At 39.1% G+C, this 21,562-nt stretch overlaps 2 protein-coding genes across 3 annotated transcripts; both read right to left on the minus strand.

Moving 5' to 3' along the window:
* Window positions 1–274: 274 nt before the first annotated feature.
* LOC139215919 (class I histocompatibility antigen, F10 alpha chain-like) lies at window positions 275–10,236 on the minus strand. The gene is made up of 8 exons (XM_070846958.1): window positions 10,083–10,236; window positions 7,768–8,034; window positions 6,580–6,858; window positions 3,270–3,566; window positions 3,025–3,123; window positions 2,697–2,714; window positions 2,505–2,580; window positions 275–1,718 (listed from the first exon to the last, which is right to left on the minus strand). The coding sequence occupies exons 1-7, from the start codon at window positions 10,141–10,143 to the stop codon at window positions 2,534–2,536; spliced, it is 1,068 nt and encodes a 355-aa protein (XP_070703059.1). The 5' UTR covers window positions 10,144–10,236; the 3' UTR covers window positions 275–1,718; window positions 2,505–2,533.
* A 3,150-nt stretch (window positions 10,237–13,386) lies between these two features.
* Window positions 13,387–21,166, minus strand: LOC139215918 (class I histocompatibility antigen, F10 alpha chain-like). Of its 2 annotated transcripts, none has more exons than XM_070846957.1 (8): window positions 21,021–21,166; window positions 17,942–18,208; window positions 16,824–17,102; window positions 16,285–16,581; window positions 16,040–16,138; window positions 15,731–15,748; window positions 15,539–15,614; window positions 13,387–14,753 (listed from the first exon to the last, which is right to left on the minus strand). In XM_070846957.1, exons 1-7 carry the CDS (start codon window positions 21,070–21,072, stop codon window positions 15,568–15,570), a joined length of 1,059 nt encoding a protein of 352 aa, XP_070703058.1. In that variant the 5' UTR covers window positions 21,073–21,166; the 3' UTR covers window positions 13,387–14,753; window positions 15,539–15,567. The 2 variants fall into 2 exon arrangements, with proteins under 2 accessions (XP_070703058.1, XP_070703057.1); XM_070846956.1 differs by having other exon boundaries at window positions 16,258–16,581.
* Between the last annotated feature and the right edge of the window lie 396 nt (window positions 21,167–21,562).

Here is a 21,562-nt window from a genome sequence, read left to right on the forward strand (position 1 = left end):
TTGGATGTGTGCAGTGTGAGGAGGAGCTGAGTGTCTCTTATACATACTAATATAAAATATGCGCACGCACAATATGAAAATGTAGATTTACCAAAATCATGATTTTCTTGTCATGAGAAATCAGCTCGCCCCCATCTGTGCAATCACAGGTTTGCCTAAATAACTTCTTCCTGCTCTTCATTTGGCCTCTGTGATAATAGTTAAGTTATTATTATATAGTTATTGCTACAGTCAGATGTGCAAGCATTTATGTGGAATCACAAAAAGACACAACTTGGAACATGGGGACTTTATTGAAAAGCACAAATTACAAGAAATAATAACAAGCGGACTTCACTTGGGATTCATCCACTCAATCCAGCATCGCTGTTCACTTTCTAAGAGAAAAGAAAATGTCCCTTGTCCCCTAAAGAGTAGCAGGAAAGTGCATTACTTAAAAAAATAAAGGAATAAACACCTTTTGAATAGGAATATAGGCACTGTCTTTACACTTCAGGCTGTTCAAACACGAACTCATGTAGCTAAAGTTACCTCACAATCACACAAAGTGCATAAAAGGTAATTCTGATGGGAAACCAGGGTTTCGTTCTGAATATATGTTCCTTTAATTTTTTATGAGTAACATAGTTTCAAAAACATTTCAATCAGTGTGCTCAACGTTTAAAAACTGACAACCCTTTCAGAATCTAACCAAAAATGAAGATATAATCATGTTTCAAAACAAGCAAACTATTTACACATCTGGAAAATAAATTGTGTGTGTGAATTTGGGAGGGCAACACTGATACAACCTGTCACTGTTGGAGAAGCAATACATTGTCATGATGTAGTACATTTTTTGGAAATTCCATTAAGATACTATTTCCTGTTTCCAGTCGTGCACTGGGTGAGATTTGTACTGTTCATCACCAGGAGGGACACAGACAACCATTTACATCCCACCTACAGGCAGATTAGGCAGATTTATGTGGTATATTATTGGATGTTGCCAATTGATTTCCAGTATTTAGCTTCAGTGATTTAATACAAAGAACCAAAGAATGGCTTTCTCAGTATAAATACTAGAGATAAATATCTACACTGTTGTCCATAAAGTTGGAATAAAATGTTTTTTACCTCTTCTCGTGTAATGATTGTGACAATGTGATTTATTCTATAAGATATAAGATATACACTATAAATTAAGTGTATATCTTCTCAACTTTATTGATCAAACTCTTCCAAACATATCACAGTGAAACTTAAACCATGATGAACCTTTGCAAACTGTGTATTCAGGCTTTAACAACATTGGGGGCAACAGTGTATTTGTTTGAGGTACATATCATCATGTTGCCAGATCCTGGGAGTATATATATGTATGAAAATGGGAATGCGTATGTGTGAATACATGTACATTTTTTGTACATTTGTATTACCAACATTGTTTATATATCCAACTGTTGATAAAAAATATAAAAAATATAAATGATGCTCATTTGGTTTACAAACATTTAAGCAAACATTTTATCAGAGCAAATTCCACTTTGTGATTTGGAACCAAATGATCAAAATAATTTGATGCCACCATTTATGTCATTTTTCAACTTTGTTTTCTTTGTATTCCAATCAAACATCTAATATAACACTAATTCAGTGTATGATAGGAATGATGAATAACCAATGAATTCCCAGTGGTGGCACCGCTCGTCTCTTCAGTGCACAACTTATTCACAAACCTAAAAAAAAATCAAAGACAAAAATGCAGATTCAAAGTTAAAGAATAATTTACACTGTGAATAAATATCAATACCCTGACGGATAAGCGGTATAGACGATGGGTGGATAAATATCAATGATTCAGTCATTGAAGTGTCAACTTCCTAGTATAATCAAAAACCTAGTTTTTAATTATACTTAATATTTATACTATTATGCTTCTACTCTACTGATTCCTCTCTCTCAATAATCTCACTACAATCTTTATTTACAGAGCGCCAATTCATAAAAGCATTATCTCAAGACGCTTTACATAAAGAGCAGGTCTAGACCAAACTCTTTAATTAGAGAGAAACCCAACGATTCAAGAATTCAAAATTAAGGATTCAAGAATCCACACATGAGCAGTGTCAGATATCATATTGAGCAACTGTGGCAGGAAGAACTCCCCTTTAATGGGAAGAAACCTCGAACAGATCCAGGCTCAATGTGGCAGCTTCTGTCAGGATCCGCGTTGGGAGGAGGTTGGACAGACAACACAAACAGCAACCAGCATACCAACAGTGACTATAGCACTAACAACAGGAGTGTGACTAAAAAAATCAGCAATATGGTGATGCCTCAGCTCATATAAAACAGATTTAACTTCGTTGTGGAAAATCAATGAAAGTCAAACATTTTCTTTACAGTGTGTCAGAAGTTTCACAGCCAACAAAGAAACAATCAGATTAAGTTCTTTTGCACATAGTTGATGGTGTTTGTTCCACAGCGGCTGTGAAGTCTATGTCCCACATGAAGAAACTTACTGTGTGCAGGGTGGTGTTTTTGTCATCATTTAGGCTCCTGGATTCAGCTCCTCCAGGACCTCAGGGTTGCTCACAGCTGTAAGATCAGAACCCCGTTATTATTTCACACCCTGCTCTGAAGTGACACTGTGTTTTTGCAAACAGACTGCATGTCCGCTCAGTGAAAATAGAATAAAAAGAAGTTTTACTTACGAGATGGAGGGCGTTTGGCTGAAATAAAAGGAAAAGACAAATGTTTTATGTTGTTACAAGTAGAAATGCCACACTTTGTCACTTTCTTCTCAGTGATGATGTCCTCTTCTATGCACTCAGACTGATATATAAATCTTTTCTATCTTTTGGTTCGATCTTACAATAGTTCTTTTCCTGTCATCTCTCCCTGACATCATCATGCTATAGTCATGTTATAATGACTGTGGCTCTGAGACCTTATTATTGTTTGGATTGAAGATGAGTAAAAAAAAGTCTAAATTCAGAGCACTGAAAAAATGGAGACACGGTTTCAGTTTTGGTTTCTCACCGTTCTTCTTTTTATAGATGAAGAATCCAGCCAAAGCAATGATGACAGCCAGAACAGCCACTGCAGCAATGATGATGATGGTGATGGCAAGGGGCTTCTCTGTTGAGCAGAAAACAACAAACCAATCACAGCCTGTACAGATGAACAAAATTTCTCACCCAACAGACAAAAAACATGACCTGCAGGACTGTTACAATAAAATAATGGCTGTTTCCCACCTCCATCACTTCTGATTCCTGTCTTACCTTCGTTGGACTCGATCACTGCTTTGTCCAGTTTGGTGACGATGTCCTCGACACCAGAGAGCTGAAACACACATTCGTAGCTCCCCCAGTCTTCAGATGCTCCTGGTGCTTTCAGGTCAACGCTCGTCTGGAAGGATCCATCGTTGTTGGGGAGGATCTCTCCGAGGGTCACGCCCTCATGATGCTCCTCTCCACCTTTCCTCCAGAACATCATGGCTGCGTTAGGGTAGAAACCTGTAGCGTGGCAGGTGACTGGAGAGGAGGGAGACTTCTGGAGGAGAGACACTTTGGGACGGTCTGGGGAGTAAAGAGAAAGACAGTTTATACGCTATTAGTATGTACTATATATTAATATTTAGCAGATGCTATTTGCACCCAGGTGTAAATAGGCAATGTGGCAAATAAAGTGTGTCCATGAACAGATATGACTTTTTAATCAATTACATACAGAATTCCTCCTCAGTATTGAGCATAAATGTTTATATAGTAGATATTTGTGCTGCTTTTAGATGGTCTGACAAAGAAAAGCTGAAACCAAATAACACTTCACTGGTGAGAAGTTGTTTTTAATATGATAAAAAAATATGATACTTTTTATTCAAATCAATGATATTTATCAGCTCTCTACATGTTACTGTGTGCAGTTAAATTGATGAATTATTGATAAATCTGTATTGTTTATCTGAGGATCTAACTCATTTGTTTTCAGTATTAAAGAAGCCAAAGTGGACTATAAAAGGAAGATAGAGGCCCACCTTGTGAGCAATAGATCGCGGGAGGTGTGGCAGGGCCTACAGTGATGTGACGTCAGGAGACCTGAGCGTGGAGCTGGCAGAAGAGCTCAACAGCTTCTTTGCTCGCTTCAAGTCACCGCAGCGACACTCATCTGTTTCAGCCCTGCCCCCACCCCTACCAGGTTGGCGTGTGTGCCTGGCAGTGAACCCTAGGAAGGCTACTGGCCCAGACGGAGTACCTGGCAAGGTACTCAGGACATGTGCCCACCAGCTGTCTCGCATCTTCTGCAGGATTTTTAATCTCTCCCTGGCCCAAGCAGTCATCCCTACCTGCCTGAAATCTGCCACAATCATACCAGTACCAAAAAAGTCACCCACAACCAGCCCTAATGACTATCGTCCTGTTGCCCTCACACCTGTAATAATGAAATGCTTTGATAGACTGGTTCTTCACCACATCAAAGCCCGTCTCCCCTCCACACTCGACTCCCACCAGTTCGCATACCGGGCGAACAGATCCACGGAGGGCACCATCGCCATAGCCCTGCACGCTGTGCTGAGCCATCTGGAACAACAGCAGAGCTATGCCAGGATGCTCTTTGTGGATTAAAGCTCGGCCTTCAACACAATTATCCCGGACATTCTGACAACTAAACTGGCCACCCTGGGCCTCCCCTCTCCCACATATATCTGGATTAAGGACTTCCTGACCAACAAAGGAAGACGAGACAGCCTACAGAGAGGAGGTCCAGAAACTAACAGCCTGGTGCACAGACAACAACCTGGCAATGAACACCAATAAAACAAAGGAGATTAACGTGGACTTCAGGAAGAACAGAACTGACCCGCCCCCCCTCTACATCAACGGCGAGTGCGCGGAGAGGGTCCACACATTCAGGTTCCTGGGAGTCCAGATCTCCAATGACCTCTCCGGGACAGACAACATCTCAGCCATCACAATGAAGGCTCAGCAACGTCTACACTTCCTGAGAGTCCTCAGGAAGAACAACTTGGACAGGAAGCTGCTGCTGGCCTTCTACCGCTCGTCCATAGAGAGCCTGCTGACATATTGTGTGTCTACCTGGTATGGAAGCTGTACTGAGGCAGACAGAGCGAGGCTTCAGAGGGCAGTGAAAGCAGCACAGAGGATTGTTGGCTGCTCTCCCCCCTCCCTGATGGACATATACACTGCCCGGTGCCTCAGCAGAGCCCAGAACATCATCAAGGACAGTTCACATCCCGGTTCCCACCTCTTTGACCTGTTGCCCTCTGGCAGGCGCTACAGGTGCATGAGAGCAAGGACAACCCGACTAAAATACAGTTTCTTCTCAAAAGCCATCACCACCCTGAACTCTTACATGCGACAATAATTTACAATGTACAGTATACCTACAACTATACTACTACTATTCCACACTACTATACACACGTGCAATATTCTGGCTCATCTGTGCAATCCTAAATTATCTTGTATATTTGGATTATATTTTGTGTTTTCATTTTGTATTTATACTATGTATTTTTAGGACTTACTGGAAAGGAACAGCTCCCTAATCTTGTTGTACTTTGTATAATGACAATAAAGGGCATTCTATTCTATTCAGTCGTACAAAACAGTTCGATTTCTGTATCATGTGTAACTGTTGCACTTTAAATATACATACATGTTTATACTAAAAATGTCATTTAAAACAAAATTGTCTTGCCTGCCAGAAATGTACTTTATCTTTCATCTTTGTTGTCATGAATTAAACAAAACTAGAAAACATGCAGTTCCTGAAGACACTGCAGTGTGAATGCTGCCTGCTGAATAGCTAATGCCACACTGCATTGCTGCCTTTTGTAACTAATTCATGGTTTAAGGTTCCATGATTTTTATTCCACCCTCTGGAATGCTCTCCCGACAGTAATCCGCAATGCTCCATCCTTGGACTCCTTCAAGTCAGCTCTAAAAAAACACTTGTTTATTCAGGCCATTGGCAGCTAATCTGTTGTTTCGTTGTTTTGTCTTGATGTGTTTTCTTCGTTGTTTTGTTTGTGAAGCGTCCTTGGGTTTCTTTGAAAGGCGCTATATAAATGCAAGCTATCACTATTATTATTATTATGATTTGGATGCTGCGAATTCCTACTGCCTCTGAATGCACCATGTGCCTGTCAATCAGTCAGGTTGCCATGGTGATGGTGCCTGCTGAGTCACTAGGCTCACACAGCTCTTTTCATTGACATTTGAGCTGTGACACACCTCTGAAAATCCATCTTGGCGTCCATTTTGTATGTAGAAAGAAAGGAATTTTCTTTAAAACTAATTATGTAGGTTAATCTAATCATTAATATTATATAGCAGAAATATTACTGTTACTATCTACATAACATTATTTATTTTAAGCGTGGGAGAGAAAGTGACAGAAACTGTGGTAAAGTAGGAGGCAGAGAGATGAAGAGGAGAGAGAACATGACAGAAAGATAAATGTGACACAAAGTGGGTGTATTTTGTTCATGTAACTGTTGAGAAGACACAAAGAAGACATATTAACATTACTGTGTCCATGAATCCACATCAGGTCATGAGACTCTACCTGTTCTCAGCAGAGAGCTCCTCCCATAATCTACGTACTTCTTCAGCCAGTCAGGACAACTCTTGGTCAGGTATAATTTTGTCTGTGCTGTGAAGGCTTTGTTATTGTCCCACTTGTATTTGCTGGTGACAGCCTCTGGTGTTGGAGCGATCCATGTCTCTGTCTTCAGGTCAAATGATACGAAGTCTTCTCCATCATAACTGTACTGACTGAAACCGATGGTTTTTCCAGTCTGATCATCCCACTGACAGCCGTACATCCACTGGACGATGTGGACACCTGAGAGAGAGAGAGAGAGAGAGAGAGAGAGAGAGAGAGGGAGAGAGAGGGAGAGGAGAGAGAGGGAGAGAGAGAGAGGGAGAGAGAGAGAGAGGGAGAGAGAGAGAAGAGAGAGAGAGAGGGAGAGTCAGACCATTAAACCAGAGTGAGATCACTACAAGCTCTAAAATGTGTTGACCAACATCGAGGCCACTGAGTTTCCTGTGAACATAAAGCTGCTGTGAGCTTCTTCTACTGCGCCACGGTGTTTACAGTTCACCACAGTGTCAACATGTCGGCTGATCAATCTACAATGTTCCTCATTGATCTTATTGATTTGGTATTGATGTGAATGATGGGATGGAGACACTGTGGTCGGTACAGCAGAGTCGAGCCATTTCACTTTTTAAACCTCTGATCTGAACGAGACATTCGGCTGTTGTCCTGTCAGCCTGCTTTATTAAAACATGCTGCTGCTCTCATTCGGGGACCTGAGTCCTCTTTACAGTGATGTTTATTATCACTCTGGCTGTTCAAGCCGTTACACAAAGATGGACATTAGGAAAAGACATGTATGAAAATAAAATAAATGTCAAGACTACATAGAGAGCAAATAAATATAAAAACCTAAATATAAGGTAATGAGGTACGGCAGCAACAAAACGTAGAAACACAATAAAGATATGTGAGTAAATATATCCAGTAAATATTAAAATATAAAGCCAAGAAAAGGCTCCATCAGACACTTTAATATATGTGAATAAAACACTGCTGACAGACTGTGTGTGTGTGTGTGTGTGTGTGTGTGTGTGTCTGTCTGTGTGTGTGTGTGTGTGTGTGTGTGTGTGTGTGTGGTTACATCTGTTCACTAAAATACAGGATGAAAATATAAATAATGTTTCATCAGTAGAAAGTGAAAAATAAACAAACCTCCAGTTTGGTTGAAGCGATCCTTTAAAATGTCAATGCTGACTTTGAAGGTCTGCTGGTCACCCTGAGAGACCTCAGTCTGCCCCTCCCAGTAATCAGCTCTGTCTGCTGTGACTCTGCTCATCCAGTCCTGTTTGGGTACGTCTCTCTTGGTCTCACTGTCGTAGTAATCAATCTGAGCATCATCAACCAACCCAACAATCACAAACTCTGGGAAGTTTGGGACTCCAGAAGAGCCAGTGTAGAAATACTTCAGAGAGTGAGTCACTGTAAGAAAACATTAATGTGATAATATCAGTTTTATTTTCATCATATAACAATTTTATTTCCCCACAGAGAATCAAAAAGAACCACAGTTTATTCAAGACACCTTAACAAACAATGTGCTGACGATAAAAACAAAAAAATAAAGATTTAAAATATTTAGTTATATATTCATTTATATTTTAAATATTTCATTTCAATATTTAAAGTCATGCAGTCATGTTCCTGACTTTAAGGAAGCAGTTTGTAAAACACAAAAATATAAATATAAACTATTGTTGTCTCTTAGTTTCCAGTCAGTGGAGGATTTTATTCTTCAGCAGGATTTATTAGCAGCTCACACTCCTCATAATCCTCAAACCTCTGACCAAAATATTCACATTGCTTCTCAGTCTAGTTTCATTTCCTACATTTAACAGATTGAAACCTTTTTTTGGTTAAATTATATCACGTTCCTCACTTTCATATATCTTTAGCTATATTTAAGTTTAATTATTTTTAAAGTAATAATCATCTATTTATTCTTATTATATCTTTATTTTCGTTGTCCCTCATGTGGTCATTCTCTACAGTTTAATATTTGTGTCCATATTCTGGAGTAAAAGAAGATTTCTGATTAACTCTAATATCCTTTTTTAAATTCTACCATGATGAAATGATGTTTATCACTTTTAGTCCTGAATCTTTAAAAAGGATCAACAGACTTTCTGCAGATGTCTGTGAGTCCGTCTCTGAATCCTCCGCCGTCCTCGGCTCTCTGAATGGACTCACATCACATTTCTAAGCTGCACTTTAACAATTCTTCACTTTTCACACTGAAATTGTTTCACAAATCTGTCCAGGAATAAATCTGCTCCCTGTGGAAACCAACCAATGCTGGAGCTGTGAGGCTGACAACTGATATCAATATTTGGGGGTTTATAAATGTGATGTATTAGTCCACAGTATATTTATACATGAAGATAAAACACTAACAAACTTGGTACAGATGGATCACAGTTGTTCTTTGTGACCAAGATGAAGACTGAGCAGGACATTTCACAGCTTCAGAATAATCAGCGCCCTCTGGTGGACAAACATGTAACAGAGACACTGTTTCCTCCTTAAAACGGACTTTTCTCTACTTTTTTGTTGCTTATCGGCTGAAATCTGCACAGAAAACAATAAATCTGCAGCTAAATAACATCGGCAGGTATATTGGAGGCACATTTATCTGTTAGCTCTTCTGGACAGCAAACATGCAGTAAGTGTAATAACTAACTAACTGAGCAGTTTTCTGGGGAATGGACTGAAATATTTCGAAATATTATATTATTTAAGAAAATGGAGGTCAAACAAGCCAGCAATACGACACGAACTTAATATTTATGTACATGTGTGTTTTCTGTGTGGACATAATTAAGTGTACACAATCCAAATTAACTATTTTAACGTGTTCTGAGACTGAAAATGTGTTAATTAATGAATAAAAACTAAAAATGTAGATTTACATAATTTCTAAACTTACAGTTTTAAGGTCTATATTAAACAGTAATGAACAGTTTAAAGATTAAAGACTGAAAAGTGAACTATTCAAAGTTTTGGACAAGAAACTCTTGTTTTTATGATCGTTACTGTTCTTTATTTATTAATCTGAGTGTGTGTTGGAGAGTTTGGCGTGTCGTAGTTCTGCTGCCATTTTAACATTTAGATCGACCAGACAGTATCGATTAATGATCCTGACAATATCGATTAAGATAATGTCTCAAATAATAGCTAAAAACAAAGATAAACACAGTTTCCAACAGCTCTTTTTAGAAACACACCTTCCCTCTGACAGAAAGTATTATTAGGGATTATAATGAGATGAACAGACTGAATGTCCTCACGTGACCTTTAAGATTATGAGTTTATAGCTTTTTAACATTTCTGTAATCTGCAAAGAAGTCCTGAAATCAAACATTTAAAAAAACGATCAAAACATCGAGTAATTCACAGAAACACTACATAAAGACACGGAGCTTTTTTTTTTTCTTTACGATCAACCGATTTAAAATAACATCTTAACTCACGAGCCGTCGCGTCCTGCAGGAACATCAGAGCCAGAAAAACCAGAGTCTTCATCTTGATCATCTAAATCATTGAAGGATTCATGGTTCTTGTGTTTCTCCGTCCAGACGAACACAAACTGAACTGAGCTCCTGTTTGCGGCTCCACAAGATGGGAAGGGGCTCTGACGTCACACGGCCCGTCCAGCCAATGAGAATTCAGGACGACTTGTTGCTGGGTAGAACTGACCCGCTGAGGTTGTCAACGAAAGTGAAAGTTAAACTAGCGTGTTTTTGGCCCGTGTGAGGGGAAGGGGAGCTTCGTGGGGAGCTTTATTCTGGTGTCTCCACTTTGTCCACACATGAAAGCTGCTGCTCACATTTTCTATAACGGCTGATGTCATGTAATGTTTTCTTGGAGGTCAGAGGTCACTGTCAGCTGCAGGTCAGACACTGTGGAGGTGGTGTGGATGCTGCAGGGTCTTCTTGTGTTGTGTATGGCTGCCCTGGGAGTGAACACAGTCCTGATCAAAATACCACCAACAAACAATAAATCAAAGTGTTCAAACCTGCAGTGGATGTGCAGCAGTGCAGTTTCTCCCTGATAGTATCTGTTGTTTTAAACACATCTGAGTGCAATAACACCATCTGGTTATTGAATGAGATGGAGGGGAACATCTCTGTGTCCATACTGAAGTCCATAACCAAAACAGTATTTTATCTATGTGTCAGTATGTTTCCGTACAGGCCTGCACACGGGTCTCAGCACAAATTAGACCTCATATTAGGACAGAGTGACAAACAATAAACACTAAATATAAGAAATCAAGCCAGAGGAGAAAGAGAGTGAGAGAGCTTCTTAAACACAAACATCAGGTCAGACCAGCTCTGTCCTGCAGCCTAAAAGCTCCTGAACTGATCTGAAGCTGTGGACGCTGAAAACTGCCCCAACCACAGAAATCTAACACCACTGTTGATGTTTGAACACCTGATGCTGTTTTTCACTTTGCTGTTTCTGAAGCACTTCAGAAAAGGTTTGAGTTTAACAGAAATACTCTTCCTGCTTTCTGCTGATCAGTAAGTTTCAATTCAAGAATAAATAGATATTTAATAATTTCATGATTATTGATGCATTAAAGTGTACACGTCACTTTAACGGCGAAGCTGGTAACCATGGCTGATTTAAGTCTATATGGTTGGGTAGGTATAATAACACATCAGAATGTATTTTTTGATTATATTTTGTATTGATTAATTGAAGCAGGCCTTATAGTGAAAGCTAAATAAATGCAGTGCAGTGAAAAGTAGAATATTTCCCTCTGAACTGCAGTGGAGTAGAAGTATGAAATAACTCATAGTAAAAGTACGAGCTCCTCAAAATGACTCTTAAGTAATTGAATGTACTTATTTATGTTCCATTGCTGAAAGACTAAATATATAATGTATATATTGATGCCAAGAGCAGATCACACAACAACCAGAGTAAATAGTCTTCAAAATAAAGCAAACCTGTAGAAATGTAAGACACTTACCTGACAGTGGAGGAATCTCCTCGTCAAATCAAAATGAGCAAATAAAATTCTGTCATTTGAACCTTATGAAGTACTTTAACAAGGCCAATAAACCCAACGTCAAGACTTTGTCGCCTTCTTTCCAGTGATGATTCCCACATTTACTCAAACAGCTAAATGAATTCCTTCTACCTTTTATTTAGATTGTTTACTATTTCTTTTCCTGTCATGTCTCCCTTCCATCATCATGCTACAGTCATGTCACCATGTGTGGAAGAAACCCAAGGACTCAGAAAAGATGCACCTCAATATTTACTTTATTTTAGTTGTGCAACACCAGGCCAGACAATACACTAGCATGTGGCTCCAGATCAATAAAAGAATCCCCCTGGCACTTCACTCCACCACCTTAAATATCCGTTCCTATCAGGCACATACCACCTGACAGGTAACTCCTAAAACACACCCACATAAATAAATACTGCATATTTACGTAAAACCATAACTGACCGAACCTATATATACTAAATAAGTATTAACTAACCAAAACCCTATTTAATAAATACCCAGCTAACTACTTTACATAATTATTTACATTATTGGAAAAGAAACTCCCCTCTACCCACTCCCCACATGGCACCTTCCTCCTGGAACTCATAAAAGGCGTCCGAACGCCTGGGGAGCTCTTTTGGCTGGACACCCTGAGAGGAAGAGGACAGGCAGAGGTAAGTTCTTACTACCAGAACCTTAAATTCACAGTTCACCAACTAGTTCTCATTCATTGCCCTGAATCACCTGCCACCTTCCTGTTTGCAGGTGAGGAACCAGATGAAGCTGCCTGGTTTACAGCTGCACCATGTGCTCCAAACAAAGAACCCAGCATAACCTATAAATCAATAAACATCTTTCAGAATCAGATTGTTTAGTTCCAGGGTTTAACTGTTCTAGTAACGGCCGTCCGTCGTTCCACCGTGACACTGGTGCTCTGAGCCTTACAGTGCTTACTGTTTGGAACAGATTTAGTTCTGCTGGGAAATGAAAAGTTTCATTTTTGCAATCCAGATAAAAGCATCGACCCAAAGTCTATATATAAAAAAAAATCTTTGAGAATCTTTGTTTGGGTCTCTCACCTTTCATCTTGAAAGACATGCATCCAATGACCGCAATGTCATGTCTGTTCTGTTATCTATCAAATAAAAGCTTAACAATAATATGATCAATGCAACAAACAGCTCCAAATAAAGACTGTTGTTCAGCTCACTGCTCTGTGGTGATGCCTTATGTTGCTTTATGATATTAAGTGTCAGAAACAAACTAATAAGAGTGAGGCAGAATATCACTAAAAATTAAAATATTTGATTTATTGTTATTGGGGAAACCTGAAGCAGCTCACTGAGTCTGGATGTGTGCAGTGTGAGGAGGAGCTGAGTGTCTCTTATACGTATTAATATAAAATATACACACACACAATATGAACTTGGAAAAATATGAATGAATGAATTTTTTTAAGCCCATATGCCTCCAATGATAAACTTTTTAATTTTAGGTTAAGACCTTTCTTATTATGTATATAATGTATATACGTGATGAAGCCTGTGTGAGAAAATGCAGATTTTCCAAAATTATCATGAGTTCCTTGTCATGAAAAGTCAGATCGCCCACATCTGTCCAATCATACATAACTTTGTTCTTCCTGCTCTTCATTTGGCTTCTGTGATAATAGTTAAGTCATAATATTGTAATAATATTTATATAGATATCGCTACAGTCACAGATGTGCAAGCATTTATATGTGGAATCACAAAAAGACACACAACTTGGAACATGGGGACTTTATTGAAAAGCACAAATTACAGTAAAAGGAATTAAATAATAGTAATAATTTTGAATTCAAGTGATTTTAAGCATCGCTGTTCACTTTCTAAGAGAAAAGAAAATGTCCCTTGTCCCTAAAGAGTAGCAGGAAAGTGCATTACATAAAAAAAATGAAGGGACGGACACCTTTTGAATGGGCATAAATAGGCATATAGACACTGTCTTTACACTTCAAGCCATTCAAACATGAACTGAATATATGTTCCTTTAATTTTTTATGAGTAACATAGTTTCAAAAACATTTCAATCAGTGTGCTGAACATTTAAAAACTGACAACCCTTTCAGAATCTAACCAAAAATGAAGATATAATCATGTTTCAAAACAAGCAAACTATTTACACATCTGGAAAATAAATTGTGTGTGTGAATTTGGGAGGGCAACACTGATACAACCTGTCACTGTTGGAGAAGCAATACATTGTCATGATGTAGTACATTTTTTGGAAATTCCATTAAGATACTATTTCCTGTTTCCAGTGCACTGGGTGAGATTTGTACTGTTCATCACCAGGAGCGACACAGACAACCATTTACATCCCACCTACAGGCAGATTAGGCAGATTTATGTGGTATATTATTAGATGTTGCCAATTGATTTCCAGTATTTAGCTTCAGTGATTTAATACAAAGAACCAAAGAATGGCTTTCTCAGTATAAATACTAGAGATAAATATCTACACTGTTGTCCATAAAGTTGGAATAAAATGTTTTTTACCTCTTCTCGTGTAATGATTGTGACAATGTGATTTATTCTATAAGATATAAGATATACACTATAAATTAAGTGTATATCTTCTCAACTTTATTGATCAAACTCTTCCAAACATATCACAGTGAAACTTAAACCATGATGAACCTTTGCAAACTGTGTATTCAGGCTTTAACAACATTGGGGGCAACAGTGTATTTGTTTGAGGTACATATCATCATGTTGCCAGATCCTGGGAGTATATATATGTATGAAAATGGGAATGCGTGTGTGTGAATACATGTACATTTTTTGTACATTTGTATTACCAACATTGTTTATATATCCAACTGTTGATAAAAAATATAAATGATGCTCATTTGGTTTACAAACATTTAAGCAAACATTTTATCAGAGCAAATTCCACTTTGTGATTTGGAACCAAATGATCAAAATAATTTGATGCCACCATTTATGTCATTTTTCAACTTTGTTTTCTTTGTATTCCAATCAAACATCTAATATAACACTAATTCAGTGTATGATAGGAATGATGAATAACCAATGAATTCCCAGTGGTGGCACCGCTCGTCTCTTCAGTGCACAACTTATTTACAAACCTAAAAAAAAATCAAAGACAAAAATGCAGATTCAAAGTTAAAGAATAATTTACACTGTGAATAAATATCAATACCCTGACGGATAAGTGGTATAGACGATGGGTGGATAAATATCAATGATTCAGTCATTGAAGTGTCAACTTCCTAGTATAATCAAAAACCTAGTTTTTAATTATACTTAATATTTATACTATTATGCTTCTACTCTACTGATTCCTCTCTCTTAATAATCTCACTACAATCTTTATTTACAGAGCGCCAATTCATAAAAGCATTATCTCAAGACGCTTTACATAAAGAGCAGGTCTAGACCAAACTCTTTAATTAGAGAGAAACCCAACGATTCAAGAATTCAAAATTAAGGATTCAAGAATCCACACATGAGCAGTGTCAGATATCATATTGAGCAACTGTGGCAGGAAGAACTCCCCTTTAATGGGAAGAAACCTCGAACAGATCCAGGCTCAATGTGGCAGCTTCTGTCAGGATCCGCGTTGGGAGGAGGTTGGACAGACAACACAAACAGCAACCAACATACCAACAGTGACTATAGCACTAACAACAGGAGTGTGACTAAAAAATCAGCAATATGGTGATGCCTCAGCTCATATAAAACAGATTTAACTTCGTTGTGGAAAATCAATGAAAGTCAAACATTTTCTTTACAGTGTGTCAGAAGTTTCACAGCCAACAAAGAAACAATCAGATTAAGTTCTTTTGCACATAGTTGATGGTGTTTGTTCCACAGCGGCTGTGAAGTCTATGTCCCACATGAAGAAACTTACTGTGTGCAGGGTGGTGTTTTTGTCATCATTTAGGCTCCTGGATTCAGCTCCTCCAGGACCTCAGGGTTGATCACAGCTGTAAGATCAGAACCCCGTTATTATTTCACACCCTGCTCTGAAGTGACACTGTGTTTTTGCAAACAGACTGCATGTCCGCTCAGTGAAAATAGAATAAAAAGAAGTTTTACTTACGAGATGGAGGGCGTTTGGCTGAAATAAAAGGAAAAGACAAATGTTTTATGTTGTTACAAGTAGAAATGCCACACTTTGTCACTTTCTTCTCAGTGATGATGTCCTCTTCTATGCACTCAGACTTATAAATCTTTTCTATCATTTGGTTCGATCTTACAATAGTTCTTTTCCTGTCATCTCTCCCTGACATCATCATGCTATAGTCATGTTATAATGACTGTGGCTCTGAGACCTTATTATTGTTTGGATTGAAGTCTAAATTCAGAGCACTGAAAAAATGGAGACACGGTTGCAGTTTTGGTTTCTCACCGTTCTTCTTTTTATAGATGAAGAATCCAGCCAAAGCAATGACGACAGCCAGAACAGCCACTGCAGCAATGATGATGATGGTCGTGACAAGGGGCTTCTCTGTTGAGCAGAAAACAACAAACCAATCACAGCCTGTACAGATGAACAAAATTTCTCACCCAACACACAAAAAACATGACCTGCAGGGCTGTTACAATAAAACAATGGCTGTTTCCCACCTCCATCACTTCTGATTCCTGTCTTACCTTCGTTGGTCCTGATCACTGCTTTGTCCAGTTTGGTGACGATGTCCTCGACACCAGAGAGCTGAAACACACATTCGTAGCTCCCCCAGTCTTCAGATGCTCCTGGTGCTTTCAGGTCAACGCTCGTCTGGAAGGATCCATCGTTGTTGGGGAGGATCTCTCCGAGGGTCACGCCCTCATGATGCTCCTCTCCACCTTTCCTCCAGAACATCATGGCTGCGTTAGGGTAGAAACCTGTAGCGTGGCAGGTGACTGGAGAGGAGGGAGACTTCTGGAGGAGAGACACTTTGGGACGGTCTGGGGAGTAAAGAGATAGAGAGAGAGTTTTGAGTGTTTTTTAAATTATTATCATTTTAATAATGATATAACTCTTCTGTGTAGAACGACAAGAAGCGAGAGACTACTGCTCCATGCATATTACATGCTACTTTATATAAATATATATACAACACAATGTACTTTGTAAAACTACAATGTTTTTAGTGTGGTATCTATGAAGCTACATCAGGTCATTTAATTTGGCGTGTAATTCGTTCTACCTGTTCTCAGAAGAGATCTCCTGCCATAATCCACATACTTCTTCAGCCAGTCAGTGCAGACCTGGGTGAGGTACTGATTTGTGCTTGCGATTAAAGCATCGTCATGATCCCAATTTTGCTTGGTGATGACAGCCTCTTGTTTTGGAGCGGTCCATGACTCCGTCTTCAGATCAAATGATATGAGGTCTTCTCCATCATAACCATCCTGAGTGAAGCCACTGGTTTTGCCAGTCTGATCATCCCACTCACAGCCGTACATCCACTGCAGGAGGTGAATATCTGTGTGTGTGTGTGTGTGTGAGAGAGAGTGAGAGAGAGAGAGAGAGAGACACAGAGAGAGAGAGAGAGAGAGAGAGAGACTGAGATGGAATCACAGTCATTAGTAGTTGATATCACATCTTAACCACAGAGACACACTGATCCACACAAGATCTGTATTGGCTCGATGAAAGCAAATCATCAGCCATCATCAGCTATACAGAGCTATATAGGATACAGAGTGAGACACTCGGTCAATCACAGTGGAGATTCAGTGGATGTCAACATAAATCTGTGTCCTTGGTGAGTCTACATCTCCTCAGACTCTGTCAAAAGACCGTCCTCTCTCTTTTTTCCTGCTCCATCTTTTAGTAAATGTGAAAACACTCCATTTAGATTTGGCTCCCTTTATGATGTAATCAGGCTGATCATGTGACTTCTTCTAGCCCTTTAGCAGGCCGACTGTGCCCACGCACTGGAAACCTCCTGAATCCACCTCGCTCCACCAATATTTATTTATCATCTAACGCAGGCTCCCAGTAACATGAAGATGTCGAAGGCGAGACCAAAGCACACAAACTGCTCTGTTCTCCTGCCCTGAAATCAGCTGCAGCAGCCTGCTATGATGAGTTTTTGAACATTAAACTATGTAAACTAATCTAGTAATCTAGTAGGGGCTCCAATTATAAGTATGAGTTTACAAACTGCAAAATCTGAGAGAATAAAACTCAGAAGATGGAGGAAGGGTGGTAGTGAGGAAGAGGTCGCAGTGTGTGTGTGTGTACATCTGTTTGCAACAAACAAACAACAAACTACTGCATGAAAACACGTTCTGAGTGAAAAGTGAAGCATAAACAAACCTCCAGTTTGGTTGAAGCGCTGCTTTGCAATGTCAATGCTGGTTTTGTAGGTCTGCTGGGTATTCTGAGAGACCGCAGTCTGCGTCTCCCAGTACTCAGGATCCTCTGCTGTGACTCTGCTCATCCAGTCCTGTTTGGGTTCTGATCTCTTGGTGTTACTGTCGTAGTGAAACATCTGAACATCATCAACCAACCCAACAGCCACAAACTCTGGGAAGTTTGGGACTCCAGAAGAGGCAGTGTAGAAATACTTCAGAGAGTGAGTCACTATAAAACAATCAATAAAAGGTTTTAGGCTTTTGAAATTCAATTTTTTTAAATCACCTTTTTGCAATAATATATTATATCTGTGCCATCAATTCCTTTAGCACAGTAAATGTTTAATGACAAGAAGATAAAATACTGTATTAAAGATACTAAAAATGAACACCCACAATAGTTGTTTGTACAATTATGAAATAAAAACACTTAAAAAGATACAATAACACTTTAGTATCTGGATTTAACATACAAATTTCTAGTGCGCATGTGCGGAAGTATATCCTGCTCGTTTTCTTAATTTTTCTTACTTTTAACTATCTTTTTAATTATTTGTTTTACTTTTTTGCTGGTAATGTGTTTTTAAGACGGTCCCTCTCCAATACATGCTGGTGGAGAGAGCTCTTGTCATCTTTTTGCTGTGAAAGTACTACTTTAACTCTGCCGGGTGCAGTAAACATATGGCCGTTGGTAGCCGTTGGTAGCTGTTTTGGCTACAGGAGTGATCAGCTGATCGCTCTGAAACCTGCTGGCATCTTGACCACGAGATCTTCACAAATTCCAGAAGAATTGTGGAGGAAAACACACCGAGGTTGCAGAGGAGAGAAGAGGTGTATGGAGGAAAAGAAATATAAACCCTGTCTCCCCATCGTTACTATGGGCAACGTGAGATCGCTGGTAAACAAGATGGAGGAGCTAACAGAGTTAGCCAGGAGTCAGGTGGAGCACCGGGAGTGTAGTCTGGTGTGCTTTTTGGAGACATGGCTGCATCAGGACATTCCCGACGACAATGTTTCCATCGGTGGCTTCCAAACTGTTCGGGCCGACAGGGACTGCACCAGGAGCGGTAAGCGGAAAGGAGGGGGGGCCGTTCTGGTGAACAACAGGTGGTGCAGTCCTGCTCATATTACTATCAAGGAGCGCTTCTGCAGCCCGGACATTGAACTGTTTGCTGTTGGTCTTCGTCCATATTATCTGCCACGGGAGTTTTCACATGTTGTCATGGTGACTGTTTACATTCCTCCTTCTGCCAACCCGACTTCGCTGTGTGACGTCATCCACTCCGCCACAGCCCGGGTACCAGAGTGCACTCACTGCTATCTCTGTCTTCAACCATGTCACCATGGCAAAGGCACTGCCCGACTTCATCCAGTACGGGAACTGTTTCACCAGAGAGGAGAGGACCCTGGACTCTGGACTCACCTGATTATTATCTGATTATTATTATTGTTATTATTATTATTATATAATACAGCTCCTCACTCTGAGTGTACATGTTGTTATATATTATTGTTAGTAGTAGTAGTATTATTTGTATCATTATTATTATTATTATCATTATTATTACTTTCGTGTTTGAAGTTTATTCTTATTCTTTTGGAGCTGTGTGTAACAAAAAGCAATTTCCCAAGACGCCTCAAGACGCTTTACACAAATTTACACAAATGTAATCAATCGCCAAACAACATAAATTTAACTCCCAACGTGACTGCCAGGTGTTTTTATACACAGATATTCACCAGAACAACAATAACTAACTGTAGCCTAAGATCCCATTTTCCCTCTTAAGTACAACTTAGACAACTCAGAGAAACTTTTTTTTAAAACTGTTTTGCTCCCAAGTGGGTCACATTTCTCACTATGTGATTTGAAATGCTAACAAAATAAAATGTATCTAGTGTATATTTCATTCAGAATATTACTGTCAGAGAGTCAACCATTATAGGCAATAGAGATGGGATTTATGGCTCTTTGAAGGGAGCCGGATCTTGAGGAGCCGTTCCTTTCAAAGAGCCGTTCAAAAGAGCCGTTCAAACGACTGACTCGTTGTTATATTTACTTATTTATTTATTAGAAGTCAACCATGGGTAACTTGTTGTTTCAAGGAAACAATCACTGGTAGCGGTTGTAAAATGAGATTTGGTTCAGAATAATTCAAACTTATACATATCTATTCTGAAATATTGATTATAATTTCATTTGGCTTGTGTTTTCAGTGTAATCATTCCATAAGATGGTGCCATACCAACATGCTTTGATAGTGAGATCACTATTTTGAATTTTCCCCTCACCTAAAAAAACTTTGTGGCACAATAAAGCTATGCAGGCTTTCATGCAAAATAACTTCAGTGTGAAATTTTCCACACATGAACATTTTAACAATACAGAAAAAATATGAAAATAATAAATAAGTATATATATATATATAAATAATATAAATAAAACTAGAATAGAAATTAGGACATGATACAAATGTGAATGCATAATTGTACTAAACTACCTGGTGTGTGTTCACCTGAACTACTGTAGCTGCGTTCACGTGTATGGCGCGTGCTGTGGACGACTCAAACTCGATGTCATTAGTCGTTCAGGTGAAGGCAGCGTGGACAACTCAGACTCGTGGGGCACACAGGTGACACATGAAGGCAGCGCGGGCAATTTGCATATAAGAACGGCTCGCAACTGTGAATCGGTTCTCATCGTTCACTTAAAAGAGCCGTTCAAAGACTCGACTCGTTCGCGAACATCACATCTCTAATAGGTAACACATTGTAGGCTACTTACAAAGCAAATGTTACGATGGCATTATTGGTTACAGGGCATATCCGGAAAAAAAGTAAAAAATTCTGAATATATATTACAATAAATACAATGTATTTATTTTAATATTTTAATGTATATATAGTCATGAGCATACTGACTGAAGACTCATTTACTCTAAATAAAGTTGTCAAGAAACCAGATCTTCAGATCAGAGTCAACCGACGCCACAACAAAACAAAAACATTCACAGCTACAAAGCGTTTGTGTTCAATCTTACCAGCAGACGCAGTGCGGCTGAAGATCAGCAGTAACACCACCCAAGTGCTCATTTTGGAGGATTTTCAGGAGAGAATCACATATTAAATCAATATTTTTTAATTTGGGCTCCCCGGACTTGCCGCGATCCGCACTTGTCCTCTCGTTTCCTCCTTCAAAGTGAAGAGAAACAGAGGCTGCAGTGCTGCGACTCTGACCAATGAGAATTCAGAAAATGGGTTGAGTCATCTGTTACTAGGCGAAGTGAAAGTACAGAGGTTAGCAGTGGAAAGTCAAAGTGAAACCTAAACTGGGCAGAAAACACGAGAGAGAAGAGCTACACGAGGTTACTGTTTGAGCACACTGCCTCAGAAACAATAAAAATCCTCAGTGTGGTTTAAATGTGGTTTATTTTTTCTAAATATAAGCTATAATTATCATGCATTTGTGTTACAGTGACACATTTAGTTTTCTTGACATGAACTTAATGCTGGACATGTTTACAGATTACAACAGTCCTTCACAGATAATTCACCATAATACAAAGACAACATTGTATTTCAC

The sequence above is a fragment of the Pempheris klunzingeri genome, chromosome 16 (assembly GCF_042242105.1).
Source record: "Pempheris klunzingeri isolate RE-2024b chromosome 16, fPemKlu1.hap1, whole genome shotgun sequence".
Taxonomy (NCBI): domain Eukaryota; kingdom Metazoa; phylum Chordata; class Actinopteri; order Acropomatiformes; family Pempheridae; genus Pempheris; species Pempheris klunzingeri.